The sequence below is a fragment of the Arvicanthis niloticus genome, chromosome 2 (genome assembly GCF_011762505.2).
Source record: "Arvicanthis niloticus isolate mArvNil1 chromosome 2, mArvNil1.pat.X, whole genome shotgun sequence".
NCBI lineage: Eukaryota > Metazoa > Chordata > Mammalia > Rodentia > Muridae > Arvicanthis > Arvicanthis niloticus.
The window spans coordinates 87483040-87497538 of NC_047659.1; the positions used below are offsets into that span (position 1 = coordinate 87483040).

General features: G+C 48.8%; 1 protein-coding gene and 1 long non-coding RNA gene across 16 annotated transcripts in view; one reads left to right on the forward strand and one right to left on the reverse strand.

Annotated features, from left to right (window-relative positions):
* Meis2 (Meis homeobox 2) overlaps nucleotides 1–7072 on the reverse strand; it is a 201683-nt gene extending 194611 nt beyond the window's left edge. For 5 of the 15 annotated variants that reach the window (XM_034493822.2, XM_034493821.2, XM_076929467.1 and 2 more), the window contains exons 1-5: nucleotides 6964–7072; nucleotides 6175–6545; nucleotides 3217–3449; nucleotides 1446–1587; nucleotides 669–719 (exon numbers count right to left, since the gene is read on the reverse strand). In XM_034493822.2, coding sequence (XP_034349713.1) covers nucleotides 669–719; nucleotides 1446–1587; nucleotides 3217–3449; nucleotides 6175–6243 — 495 coding nt within the window. In that variant the 5' untranslated portion in view covers nucleotides 6244–6545; nucleotides 6964–7072. Of the gene's footprint in view, nucleotides 1–668; nucleotides 720–1445; nucleotides 1653–3184; nucleotides 3450–4195; nucleotides 4698–4761; nucleotides 5832–6174; nucleotides 6546–6963 lie in introns of those variants that run through there. The other 10 variants (XM_034493832.2, XM_034493823.2, XM_034493833.2 and 7 more) reach the window with 8 other exon arrangements.
* LOC143441399 (uncharacterized) overlaps nucleotides 6544–14499 on the forward strand; it is a 30041-nt gene continuing 22085 nt past the window's right edge. The window contains exon 1 of the long non-coding RNA XR_013108753.1: nucleotides 6544–14439. This is a non-coding gene — a long non-coding RNA (uncharacterized LOC143441399). The remainder of the gene's footprint in view (nucleotides 14440–14499) is intronic.

The following is a 14499-nucleotide window of genomic DNA, read 5'->3' on the forward strand; positions in this document are numbered from 1 at the left end:
AGGAGAGGAGAGGAGAGGAGAGGAGAGGAGAGAAGAGAAGAGAAGAGAAGAGAAGAGAAGAGAAGAGAAGAGAAGAGAAGAGAAGAGAAGAGAAGAGAGCTGAGCCATTTCTTTGGACAGAAAAGCTTTTTTAGAACCGCAGACGGAGAGCAAGCCTCCTCTCAGAAGAAGGAAATACTCCAAATGAATGGAGAGGCAGAGCCTTTGAAAGAGGATTTAAGTACTTTTAATATTGAAATCCTGCAAATTAGCAAAAGAATTGCACCTAAAAGTGGCCTGCGCAGGATAGCCCTCACCCCTAACCCACTCCTAGCCCGCCCTCCGCTGCCGGAGCAGTTACTTCCTTCAGGGCAGCAGCCCGGGGCTCCACAGCCTGCCCTGGCCTGCAAAGGAAATCACTCCCGAGGCCGAGACCTGGGAAGCATCCCTACTCTGCTCGGCGCCGCGGCGCCCGCTCTGCCTCGGTGGGCTTTTTATCCCCTGAGGTCCATACCGCCCCTGGGTCGCCTTCCACGTAGGGCCTCTAGATAGGTTTCTTGCCCTGTGTTTCCCTAGGAGGGCTCTGCTGGAACTCCATGGAGCTCCAGAAGCAAACGGGTGACTCTGAGCTTGGGACGGGGCCCGAGCTCAGACAAGCAAGGGGACAAGAAAGTAACAGTGAGCCTTACCAAATTATCCAGCTCTGGATTTGAGGAAAAAAGAGGCTTTTCGGCTCGAACCTATAGGAAGCAGGGAAAGTCAAAATGAATCTTCAGCCAATTTAAAAACAGGAAAAACCCTGTCGGCCACTAATCTGGTTTGTGGGACCGGGTACTCTAGAAGGGCAGGGGCAGAAGAAAGGACAGGGGCTTTGGTAAAATCCAAGAAACAGATTGGTGTCTTAAGTGAGTAGGGACGGTGGAGAAACTGCAGGGCCTTATGGTCCTGACCCGGTGGGGAGAGTCATATCCTACACCAGTTGTAGCGGGGTAGGCAAGGCGGCTCGCAGATCTTCACTACCGGCTTCAGCAGCCTGAAGCCGGGCCAGAGGCTGGGTCTCCCCACTTCCAGCACCTCAGTGCCCGTGTAGACCTCACTGCCAGGCGCCCTGCTTCCTTTGCTCCCGGGCACTCCCAGGTCCCTCCCAGCCCCTCTCCCCAATTCTTGTTCAAGTAGCTGCAGGCGGGGAAAAGGCCAAGCCCCAGATTAGGAGCAGGTCAACTTTAATTCGAGGGTCGAGCCCCTGTATTCCTGGCTGGGGGGAAAAACAAACACCCATATTTATCTCCCTTTCCAATTCGCCTCCAGGCTGAGGGATGGGGAGGAGGCGCAGAGCGCCGAGTGGGCCAGAGGAACAGATCGGGTGTCTTGCCTTTTCCTCCTCTTTCAAGTCAAACTCGGAGAAAGGGGGTGGGGGAGTGAAGGGCTGCTGGGGGGTGGGGGTGAGCGGGTCAAGAAGGTTGGACCTGCTTGGCGAAGACCGCGATGTCCTCGTTGAAGGAGTCAGAGGAACAGACGTCTCCACCGGCCACTCCGGGTTCCCGGGGAGTGCAGGTCGCCAGCTCGCACTTCTCAAAGACCAGCGCTAACAGAGGAAACAACGGGTGCCTAACGGGCAGCGCCACGCAGAGACACACGCACGGAGACGGGGTGCAGAGGGGAAGGAGCAAGAACTGTAATCAACAAGTTTGGAGGGTTTGCATTCCTTCTTTAATACAACAGGCACGCAACACACTACACCCTCAATCAGCCGAGCCTGGGCCACAAACAGAAAGGAAACAGCCTGGCCTTTTCCCTGGGTTCACAGGTCTTTCCAGATCAGCTCCGAGAAGCCCCCGGCCACTCTAGCCCGCCAAGTAAACATATACTCAGTTGGGAAGTAATGAAATAAGCAAGAAGCCCAGGCAATTTAGAGCTCGGAGTAGATCCAGACCCCAGTCCTCACTCCAGAGACGCCTGCCACACAAACCAGGACAGGGAACACTATTTGATGTCCTCTCCCCAACCCCCAATCTGAACTAATCTAACGGGCGTTTCAGACCGGGCCGAGGGCTTCACCTACAACCACATCGGAGAGACATTTCCCGATTTTTAAGAAGGTATTCGTCTCATCTATCCACCCTTTGCTTTATAAACTTGTTTGCTCTGCTTCCAGTAAAGCTCCGGTGGTAGGACCAAATACTAAGAATGTTAAACAAGAAAGAGCTTCCTTCGAAAGACCACATTTCTCTCAGCGTTGCAGCTCACAAGAATAAATAAACCGCGTTTCAAAACTTGGAAGTGTGAGTGCCGGGCGCGTACGCCCTTTGTGTTCCTCCGGGCGGCTTAGCTACACCTCGGGATGCTTGAGGCCTCAGGCTTTAGGCTCAGTTGCTGTTTACCCACTGTCCCCTCCCCTCGGCATCCCGCCGCCTTCCCCACCTACCCTCAGCCGGAAGAGCCCGGCTAGTACTAGCTTGGACCGTGCTTACCCACCCCTCCCCAATCTCTCCGAATATAAAATAATTTCCAGCCATTTCCCTGACTCCCAAGAACGGCTGTGTGTGCAAGCGGCAGTCTCTTCCACCCCGCTGCACTTCAAGGTCTGCCCCCTTTATTTACAGAGAATTAAGAAGTGAGTGATTAGGACTTCCTGGCCGACAGAAGCTGCCCTGATTCCAGCTCAAGCTGCGTTTAGTGACTCCCAGGCCCTCAGTAGGAAGCAAAAAGGGGAGGGGAGGGAGAAAAAGAAAGAAAGAAAGAGTGAGAAAAAGGAAGAAAGAAAGGGGAACTGGAAGTTTCTTCTCGGCTGCAGAAAACTTTCCTCTTAATCAAGGCCTCTGTTAGGCAGCCGGAGACAACCAGCCCTGCGCCTTTTGGCCAGGAATCTTGTCCTTGGGGAGAAGGCCCGGCCAGCAAGACATAAGGACTCAGTCCTTACACAGGACTGTGGGGTCTGGAGAGGCCGAACCAAGGGAGCAGAGAAGGTTCTATTTTTCTGGTCTTCGACTCAAAAGCAGGCTCCCTCCCTTGTCTTTCTCCACTGCAAGCATTCTCCTCATGCAGAATTAAGTCCCCACTTAGCCTCCCTGGTCCAACCTTCCACCACCACCACCACCATCACCACCATCACCACCACCACCACCACCACCACCACCACCACCACCACCACCATCACCACCACTACCACCACCAGAGACAAGCACACGCACTCACACACACTCACACACAGTAAGCTGGGTCCGGGGGTCGGTTTACCCGTAGATCGCGTCCTTGTCTCTCTTCAAGGCATCATTGACAGCAGATCCCATGCTGGCTGGCATGACATTGGGGTGCGGGGCGTGCGCGCCGTAGTGCTGCGTGGCGTGGAGCGGCGGCCCGTGGTTTAGGTGGTGAACCGGGGGGATCGGCCGCGGCGCATGAGGGTCTCCGTACATGGAAGCGGGAACCCCTACTCCGTCCATCCCGCCGTAATGAGGCAGCTCATCGTACTGTCAGAGCCCGGCAAGAGGAGGGGGCGGCGGCACAGAGAGTAAGAGAGAACCCAGGGGGGCAGAGACAGGAAAGCAAAGAAACCCGGAGCAAAGAAAAGAGGGAACAGAGGAGTGGAGATGGGATAGAGATGGGAGGGGGTGTAAAGACCGAGGAAGAGAGAGAGAGAGAGAGAGAGAGAGAGAGAGAGAGAGAGAGAGAGAGCATAGAGAAAAGAGAGAGAGAGATAGAGAGAGAGAGAGAGAGAGAGAGAGAGAGAGAGAGAGAGAGAAATAAAAACAAAGTCAGAAAAAAAAAAAAAAAAGAAAAGTACCGGACACAAGTTAAACACACTACAAACCAAACCAGCAGAAACAACAGATCTGAAAGTTGGGAGAGGATGTCGTAAATTTTAAAATGAAAAAGTCTGCGACGAGAGCAGCATTCAGGGAAGGCAGATCAGGCGGAGAGGCCGGGGACGCCGGGGGGCACAGGGAGGCCCCGCTCCCGCTGGAGGCTGCAGAACCCCAGCGAGCCAACCCAGGGAGAAGTGGAGTTAGCTAGAGGAAGAAGCCCCGGATCCCACCCCTTACCCCCCTTCGCCTCCTCCAGGAGATCCAATAAATCAAAGGGCGAAATGAAACAAAATAAAGAGAAGAAAAACGCTAATAATCAGGCCGAGAACGGCAAGGACAAGGGAAGACTAGGGTCGGTGCCTCCCCGGGGGCTGGGAGCAGAGGGTGGGGAGGAATAACGTGAAAGTTACCAGAAACATTATTTAGCAGCGGATTCCCTGCGTCCTTGTCAATTTCAGAGACAAAACAGGCAGCCGGGGCTAGTCTAGGCAGCGCGGCCCCAAGCCGGCGGCTCCTACGCAGCCCGCGCCCGCCCGGAGCCGCGCGAGCAGCGGCGAAAAAGGCGCAGCGGCAGCAGCAGGAGAACCCGGGGAATCGCGCTGCCGGGGTAAAAAGCTGGAGCGAGGCGAAAGCGTGTAACAATTGCACACAAGTACACACACACACACCACACACACACACACACACACACACACACACACACACACCACTCACACGCACTCGCCGCCCGCCCGCTCGCACAGCGCTGGGACACGCGCGCCCAGACACGCACACACGCACGCACACACACTCTCACACACGCAGAGGCACAGGGGGGAAAGAAACCGGTGAATAATTTTGCTACTATTTTTTAAAATACTGGCCGCCATCACTATCAAGCAACCAGCAGCAGCCAGCTCAAAGGGAGAGGAGGCATGGGGCAGGGCCCTGTAGGACAGGATTTATATCTAGGTAAGTGTTGGAGATTTAAACCTACCCTTTGCGCCATCAGTCTGCGCTCCAATAAACTCCTGGATGTGTCGTATATTTAATATCCCAGTCCGGATAAGAAAGTGAGCTAGGCTGAAGAGTCCTTTTTTTTTTTTTTTTCCAAACCAAGGAGACTTCTCCCAATTTTCCAATGTTATTTTTAGGGGGGCGGGGAAAGCCCAGTCAAGTAAACGAAGAATTTTTTTCAGTGATATTTCTTCTTTTTCTCTTTTTTCTCTTCTTCCTCCTCCTCCTCCTGATCTTCCTCCTCCTCCTCCACCTCCTCCTCCCCCTCCCCTCCTCCTTCTCTTCGGTCCTCCTTTACCCTTCTTTCTCTTCTTTTTCTCTCAGTTGAAAAAAAAAGAAAAGAAAAGAAAAGAAAGAAAAGAAAAAGAAAAAAAATTGTCAAGCCCCCGAACTGAAGGTTACGAGCGGCCAGTCAGCAGCCCACATGTAACCGAACTGTCGAGTTTCATGGCTTTTTGCCACTCCAGCTGTCAATCAAAGCCCGGAATGTCAAGGTAGTGAATGAATGATGGTTGATGATGATGAAGAGGAGCAATCTTTCAGACCCGTTTTTTTCTTCCAGTAAAACTCCGCGAGGGGTTTCTGTTTCTTGAATTTTTCCTCCCCCCTCCCCCCTCTTTTAGCGTTGCCCCCAAAATAGCTCTAATATGATCCTCTCTTTTTAAAGTATTGTTCAAAGAAAGCAAGGAGAAAATCAAGAAAAAATGAATAGTTTGCAAAAATTGGACTTCCTCCCCCCCCCCCCCGTAGGTATTTTGTCTTTCCCTCTCTCTCTTTCTCGCTCGCTCTCACTCGCGCTCGCTCTCTCGCGCTCTCTTTCTCTCTCTGGGAGATGAGTGAGTGTCAGTAGGTGTTGGCAGGTTGGCTGCAGCCGGGCTTATAGTAGAGCCTCAGTTTGGCGGCGCGGGTCGGCGGCGGGAGAACGAAATGACGGAACCCGGAAGTCGTGGTGGCCATAGCCCGTCCTACGGCGGAGACACATCCCGGGAGTGGGGAGCTGGAGCGAGGAGGAGCGCGCTGCGCAGAGCCTCTGATATGCAGCGAGTGCGGTCGGACGGCCCCGGGGGGGGGGGGTGCTGGGGGAGGGGAGGCTGGAGCGGAGAGGACCGGAGCAAATCAGCAAGCCTGCTTCTCCAGGGGGACGACGCGGGAGGGAGAGGAAGAGGGGAGGGAGGGGGGATGAGGGAGGGGGAAAGGGGGAAGGGAGGGAAAGAGGGAGAGCGACAGGAGAGAGAGAGAGAGAGAGAGAGAGAGAGAGAGAGAGAGAACACGCGTGATTGGAGAGGGGGAAGGAAGAGAGGTGGAAGAGGACAGGGAGAGAACAGACAGGAAAACTGCAGAAAGCCACAGGGAAAGTACGGTACAGCCTCAGATCTTTTTATTTTAAACTTACTTCTCGTTTATTTCCCCACCACTCCTCTTGGCTCCTGCCTAACTGGGTCGCGTTGGGGATGTTTGGCATGGCGTTCTAGCTTTTGTTCCTTTTAATTCCGCGGCTCCCTTCCTCTGCCGGCGGATTACTAGGTCCCGAACTCTGCCGCTAACAACCTAGAGCAGCAAGCTCCGCCGACTGCACTACCGCCGGGCTAGGGTTTTTGTTGTTGTTAAATGGCACTTTCTTTCTCGTACAGATGCAGAGCCCTTGTTGTCAAGATTCATTTTTTTCTAGTACAAGATGTGAGCAGCTGAACTCCGAGCATAGTCCCTCGGTGCGCTGCAGACAGTGTGGACCACGGTGGAGAGTCTAGGGATCCTGGGCACAATCTGGAGGGAGAAAGCAGGATGAGTTAGTAGGGTAGGAGTTAGTGGGGTAGGAGTTAGCGGAGGGGAAGTTGTTTGGTGTTTGTTGTTTACCGATGTGTGTGTGTGTGTGTGTGTGTGTGTGTGTGTGTACGCGCTCGCGTGTGCGTGCGCGCGCGGCCGGTGTGCGCCTCTAAAGTGAATCTTGGATCTAGGAGGAGAAAGATTAAAAAGCATGTGCGAGAGAAGATGCTTGCGAGGAGTAGCTGGCGCTGGCTGCCCAGCTTTGTTGTGGTTGCTTTGGGCGCAGCGGTTGTAAGGAGGGCTAAAGGACGAGTTAATTGCACCGGGCAGATTTCGCTGGATGGGGACGATGGGACTGACTCCTAAAGAAGTTTTCCCAAAAGAAAAAGGAAGCGAGTAGGGTTAGAAAGGTAAATACCCGACAAGGTTTTGGTAGAAACTAGTTCTGGCCGGGGTCCCGCCCAATCTCTGGCCGGAGTTCCAGCTGGCTTTACCTCCGCGCTGCTGTTTCCCGGCGGCTGCACGTCAATCACCGAGAGACGAGAGCTGGGGGCGGAGCTTTGGTCACCCGGCGCGCGTAGCCGGGTTCACCCTGCCGCCACCAGGCAGCTGGCAGCGCGACCCAGCCACGCACTGGGAGCGCGCCCTCTTCCCAACTTCTCACCCTCGCCCTGGGTTCCGGGCCCCAGGCCCAGAGAACCGCAAACAGAGTAAGGGTCTGCTGTTCAACTGCGGCCTCTCTTCCCAACTCTGAACCCATCCTGTAACATAGAAAGTAGCGTCTCCTGCAAGGGTGCCTTTGACTGGACTTTCTCATGGGGGCGGTGGTGGATGGGAGTGGTTAGGTATAGTAAAGTGATGTGTGTGTGTGTGTGTGCGCGCGCGCGTGTCTGTCAGACAGACAGACAGACACACACACACACACACACACACACACACGAGGGAGAGAGAGAGAGAGAGAGAGAGAGAGAGAGAGAGAGAGAGAGAGAGAGAGAGAGAGAGAGAGAGTTCCACCCCTTTAGCATCTTTCAGGTTTCCTTGCAAGCTTCTGAGCATCCCAAGCTAGCTAAAACTAATGCATGCCGAGACTCCATGCGGAGTCTGAGGAAATTTGGCCTCGTTTTCCTAGGGCTGGTGAATGAGCTCCAGAGGTCAATAAAGCCCTCCAAAAATGATGAATGATTGAGCACCTGTGATGATGATAGTGATTACCAGAGCAATTAAACAGTTTGATTAAATGAGCCATCATAACAATGATGTCTGCGGGAAATCGGCCCTCACATATAAAGACTGTGTGGAGGGGCTGGCAGAGGCCCGGAGAGCGCGCCGGGAGAGGGGCTGCGGCCCGTGCGGGTTTGGCTCCAGTGACTATAGGAGGGAAGGCGGGCTCAGGGACCTTTTGGGAGCAGAGTTCAGTCAAGGGTTTCCGTCTCTCTTTCTGTCTGGCTTCAAGAGGACCCCTCAGGAACCCGAAGGACTCTAGGGTCCTTCCCCCCACCGTCCCCCCACCACTATTTTTCCTCCTTAGAAGAACTTCAAGATTACAAATATCCGTCTCATTTGATGCTGAGTTACTCGTCGACACATAAGAAAGGGTAAGTAAAAAGAAAAGGAAAAGTTGTCCTTCAGAATTTTATTGGGAAGGGGGTGTAATTAAACTTCAGTTTATCCTCCTAGGGTAAGAAGGAGGGAAACAGAGAGGGAGAGAGGTAGGGGAGACACCACAGAGACAGACACGGAATATGAGAGAACATTTGGCCTGGCTGCAGACTGATTTCTGCTTCACAGAGTTGTGGAAAGTACTGGATCCAAGTTGTCGGCCCAGCGCGGCTGGCAGAGTTTACACTCAGTTTTGACCCCTCTAATTGTTCTTAATTTCAACATTGGCTATTTATTATCGCCAGTGGGATTTTTGCTATTTTAAAAATCCTGGTTAAATAAACGCCAGTTAGGAAGTTTCTTTTTCAAAGGCACACCAGTTTCCGAGATAAACGCTTCTTTTGTCAAGAACAACTTCGTGAGAAACCTCTGCATCCTCCTCTGAACATACTTAGCGCCTTTTCCCACACCGCTACGCGCCCCCCACCTTGCTGATATTGTAAAGCGGTTTAGTTTTCTCGCAGCCTTTATTTAGTAAAACTTCTTTAGCATTAAGAAAAAACAGGATTAATAAAGTTTCTCCTAGAGTAAAAATCCAGATTGATTATTTCTATATTCTAAAGCAATCGTTAAGGAAATGATGACTTGATTAAGGGTGGTAATTTGAGGTTTTACAAAAAAAAGAAAAGTGGGAACTCTGCTTTATACTGTGGGCATTGCAGAAGGAGTTTTACCGTGAACCTCTTCCTCTCCTTCACTATGTAACCTCTTATGCATGTTGGCAAATGCATTAAACCAAACAAGAGGACAATCTGGTTAGATGAAAGGGGCAGAAAGGAAGGGCATTTTAAGATAGTCTCAAAGAGAAAAAGCGATACTTTTTAGGGAGACTTTTAGAGTTAAGAAGTGTGAGGTGGTTGAAAAATAGCATGCTGGTGAAACCTCTTTGGCTTTGAAATTCACTTTATCTGAAAGAAGATGCTGCTTTCCTAGTAACTGAAAAGATTTGTTACACAGATGTATGCTATTGGTGAAACTGTTAGTTTAAATGTTAGCGTTAAAATCTACCACTGCAGTGCATTGCACAGGGGATCAAGTTGGAGTTGATTCCAGATATCTGTCCTGAGTCCTGTGATACCACGAGTTGTGGTCATCAACAACTTGTGGTATTTTATTAATAGAGCAGCATAGGTTTTGTGTAGTTAAGGACTGCCTCTGCTCCCCATTCTTGATTTCCATGTCTGGTAGAAGCCATTGCACAGCAGAGAGGTGTCCACACTTTCTCTTTTCCTTCTGTGTGTGAACACCTTGTTTTCAGAGCTTCACACTCCACAGCCTTTGTGGATTCATTTACTCTCCCACATTTGAGGTGAAGGGAAATAGGTGGGGCAGCCCCAGAGACAAACGAGAGATGGGGGTCACAGGCGCCATACACACCTCAGTCAACAGTCAGCTCCTTCTGCCCAGGCTGGAAATGGTTTTAACAGGCGGTAAAATTTCATCTTGCGGTGTCAAATTGGGGTCATTTTGGGGTTAGAGTTCTCAGTGTCCGTGAGGAGCTGTCCAGCTGTGTGGGGACTCATTAACTGCAAAAGATCTGTTTCAGTAAAAACAATTCAAAGACAATTGGAAGGCTAAAGACTCTCTACAAATCGCGTTTTACAAGTGCCCCAGAACAAATATGGTTGGTAAAACCTATTTCTTCACAATCTTAAATCAGCTACTTAGCTCTGGAGTAGGGGGTGGGAACATTGAATTAAAAAGAAGGTGAAAGGGGGGTACCAAAGGGGGGTGAATGAGAAAGAGAATTGGGCCTCTCAAATTTAAGAGTCTGTTTTTAATCACCCCTTTCTTATTGAAGCATCTCCTAGACTTCTGAAAAGCACTCCTTTCTACGTCTCCCTTTCTTCTTTTGATCCCTTGTGGAATGTAACTATAGGTAACATTAAGGATTTAAGGGAATAATGTAAGCCCCCCTAGTTCTGTCGTCCAACGGCATTGGCTTTTGGGAGGGGAGTTAATTTGAAGCAGCATTTATAAACTCGAACTTTATTTTAGCTGAACTTGTTCAGCCTCCCTGAGGTGGTAATTGCGGCTGTTCTTTTTATATGCCCCCCCCCAATATCCAGATCCTCTGCACAGATAACTCTAAGTTCCTCAGAACTGTGAGGTCCTGAAGTGTTAATCTGTGTATTAAAATCACTAGATTTAAACCCCCTTTGTCTTCTTTACAACAGTTAGAACAATTGATGCTTTATTACCAGAGCCAGTAAATCCAGCCTTAATCTTGTTTGTAACTTTAGTTAATGTTTTGATTTGGAATATTTCGTATCAAGGAGACTTTTATTTTAGAAAAAAGCTGAGATTATGTCTGAATTGGGGAGGTTCTGTTCCTCAGTTTAATGAACGATAACTTACTCCTTTGATTTAAGAGGGGTTTCATTGGGTCAAAGGAAAGCTCAGTGCTAAAATGGGAGGGTAGACATATGAAATGTCAGGGTTTTTAACAAAACAAAGTTGATACTTAAAAGTAAAGTATCATTAGGAACAAAGGACATTCATTTCCTTGAATCAGTGAATCTAGCAAGGGGGGACCTCCAAAACACACCATCCGCTTGTTCTTTCTCTTTCCGTGTCCGCCTCTGCCCCCAGGTTTTCCATTTACATCCGCACTACTTTCCTTGGGGTTCTAAAGGAGGGTGAGTTTTTAAAGTCCTTTCCCCTTTTTCAGGCTTCCCGGGGTGTTTGTAAATTGTTCTCCAAGGGTGTTGTGGCCTTGCAGAAACATTCCTGAGCCTTGTGCTATTGGGACAAAGGCTCAGGACTTGGGTTGTCTTCTGCCTTGGCCCTGCTGGCTGACAGTTGGAATTTGTGATATATATTTTATTTGGCATTTCTATTAACGTGTTTGTCCCACACTCCAGCCCTTGGAGCCATTTATTACTTTTCAAACATCTCTTCTCCGAAAACCTCCGCTCATCCTTGTGAACTGTTTTTGACCTTCTCAGCAGTATAACTGAAAAGTTACACTAGAAGGAATTCTGCTCACTTCCTTACCTCTTACTGTGGTTCGTGGTCTTTCTAGATGGTGTCTACAGAGGTAAGGGGCCCCTATCCTCACGCCACTACCACGACCACCTTACTGTTTTGTTGTTGTTGTTGTTTTTGTTTTTTTTTTTTGCTTTTGCTTTGTGTTTATTTTTATTTATTTGTTTTTGAGTTTTCACACCTTAGTGTTCTATCACAGACTTTTCTCCCTGGAAATACGATCAAATCAACGGACAGTTTAAAAAAAAATAAAGTATGTAGTGGAATTGTTGCATTTTGCTTTTGCCCTGTTTGATTTCTTCCCATTTTAGCGGTTTCCCTATGGTGGGGAAAGAACGGGTTTCAATAAATAGCCCTCTAGCGCTATCTGGCGGGGCTCCAAACGCTCCGTGCACTGTGGCGCTGTCAGTTTCTCCTTCCCACGCCCTTCCTCACTTCCTTTTCCTCTTCCTCTATCTCTGGTCATTTTTTTTTTCTCACTGTATCCTATTTCCAGTTCCTTCTTTTCTCCTCTGCCCCATTTCTAATCTTTACTACACTTTCCAGTGCAGACAGGGGACCCCGCACCGGCCAGTTGTAACTAGATGGCAGTCAGGCCACCCAGATCATGCAGGCTTTCCAGTCCTGATCCAGCGTGGCTCACACTCTTCTCCCTTTGTTGAGCACCTTAGCGGTGTTAAAGTGTTGACAAGTCCCACGGTCTCCGTGGGTGGCGTTTTGAAGGGACTTAACAATTGGGAAGTTTGCTGGAAAGACAAGACACTGGAATTCCCAGCGAGCACAGCATATCTAAGTTTGAGGTCTAAAGGCCAGGACGCCCCCTGTGAGAGGAAGGAGGCTTTTAGGGGATAGTACAGCACAGCAGGGGGACAGAGGTTTTTTTTTTTTTTTTTTTTTTTTTTTTTTTTTTTTTTGTAGAGGAATAGGACACCGGTGAACACGTGCTCTCAGCCCCGGGGGATCTAGGTTTCCAAGGGACCGTCTCTACATCCAAGGTGCCTGTCCATTTTCTTTCTCAGTTTTCCAGATTTATTCCCAGAACACCCACCAAACACAGACACACAGACACACACACACGCACACGCACACGCACGCACACGCACACAATTTGGAGACAAATGTCAAAGTGGGACTAGGAAAGATCCCTAGAAAACCCACATAGCGAACCAACAAGCCAGTGGTGACAAACTGGAGCTACAGGCATTTTCCTGTATTTATAAGCACTCAGTGGTGTGGCTCTGCAGAGGTTATAGGAGACCGAGACCAAGACAGTCAACCCTGCTGGGTGGCTCATCACTAGGCTGCTGTATTCATTCATATTCTTTTTTTCTCTTTCTCTCCTGTCTCTTCCTCCCCTCTTCCTCTTCCTACTTCCCTCCCTCCCTGCTTCTCTTCCCTCTTCTTTCTCTCCCACCCTCTCTCCTCCATTCCTCCTTCCCTTCCCTCTTTCTGTTTACCCTCTTCCTCCCTCTCATCCTTCCCTCCTCCCTTTCCCTCACATTCAGCCTGAGAGAAACCTCCAATCTTTGCTTTAAGCAGATGTCTTCCTTCCACTAACTCCTCTAAACTCTAGGATTCACGTGGCCAGGAGGAGGGTTAGGAACTCCTGTTTCAAAGTAGAAACGAGGCCAAATCTCCTAACCTAGAAGGTGTGTAGTGCAGGTGTGAGAAACTTTGCCTTTGTGTTCTGAACCAAAGAACAAGGCTCAAGTCTGGACCTCTTTATACACAAATGACAAAACAGTGGGAAAGAGCAGAAAGGGTGTCCCACCTCCAGTTCTACTACCCAAGAGTTTGTCCCACCCACCCCCACTTTTGAGGGAAGAAAGCACAGTTTGGGTGTAATTAATTGAAGATTGTTAGTAGGTCATCGTTAGTCAAAGTGCAAATAATTGCTGCCCATTTTTACTTAAAATTGACCAGCCTGAGAGTGATAGATCGATTCAGAGGATAAAAATGATGTATCAAAACATCAATGTCGATTATTTGAAATATTGTAGTCGAATTTTTTTTTTATTGCTTCATCGGTTAAGTGTCTGAAAGTGTGGTGTTCAAACATATATTTATGTTGTCAATACTGTCAGAACTGTCAGTTTTACTATACCGGATTTGTACTACATTTCAAATTTGCTCATTTGCATAAAATGCCCACCCTAGGATTCCCCCCACCCCACCCTGTCTCTGGAAAATCCCTGTCAGTTTTTTCAAAGGATTCTGCAATCTTTGCCTAAGCTAAAGTGGGTACTGCTTCTTTACCTCAGATTTCCAGGACGGGTTACATGTCCTTTTCACATTTTTAACCTTGGAAGGGGCACTTCCTTCTTTTTGCCCAACTATGCTCTTCTCCAAGGGAGCACTGGAGCAATACAAATGCCGAATTCCAGCTAAGAGGTACAGCGTTTGGGTAGGACAACTGGATAAAACAGATTCAACTCTACTCTCTTGGCCACACTCAGGTAAACCCAGACTCCACCAAGCTTGGACATCAGGGGCCACCCTCAAATTACCTGAAAGATTGAAATCTTCCCAAGAAAAATGAATGTGGGAGTAAAAATACCTTTTCTTTCTTTCTTTTTTTTTTTTTCCACTTAAAAGCTGTGATGGTAGGAGAGAAAATAATACACATAAGTGATCGGCACGTTTTACCTTTAAAAGCTTTTGAACTCCATCGAAAGACACAGGTTGCAAGCAGAACTGACAGTTTTAATTCTACCCATTTTCACGCAGCACGACAGATCAGAGGCACTCATTGATCTTATGGGGTGGGGCATTAGAAAGGCAGATAGGGTGAATTTGATTGTCCATATCCTAAAAATGCCGGAGAAATTAAACTCTCTAATTGAAACACAAACATTTCATTGCTCTGCACAATTAGTCTAAGACTAACTGAAATGTATAAATTCACATTTTGTCTAATCTTAAGCTTTTTACATGCCACCCCAGGATTCTAGCAAAATCTAGTAGGAAAGGCAGGACGTTTCTGTACAAACTGTAAGGAGGTGGCGTTGTTTTTGTAAGCCTAAAGCGCTTTTTCATTATCCTTTTAATGTATTTAAATAGGTCTGTTTGGACATTCAAAGAAGCTACACATACAAAGATGGTTTGGCTCTGTGCCGTCAGTCCCAGCATTTTGGAAAAAAAAAAAGAAAATAGAAAGAAAGAAAGAAAGAAAGAAAGAAAGAAAGAAAGAAAGAAAGAAAGAAAAAGTCCGAGCGTTTCCATGCTCATCTTTGCCTCAAATGAATAAGTAAGTAAATAAATTTCAAGGCAGAAGAAAGTTTTCTGCTTGCGTCTGTAGGTCGTCGTG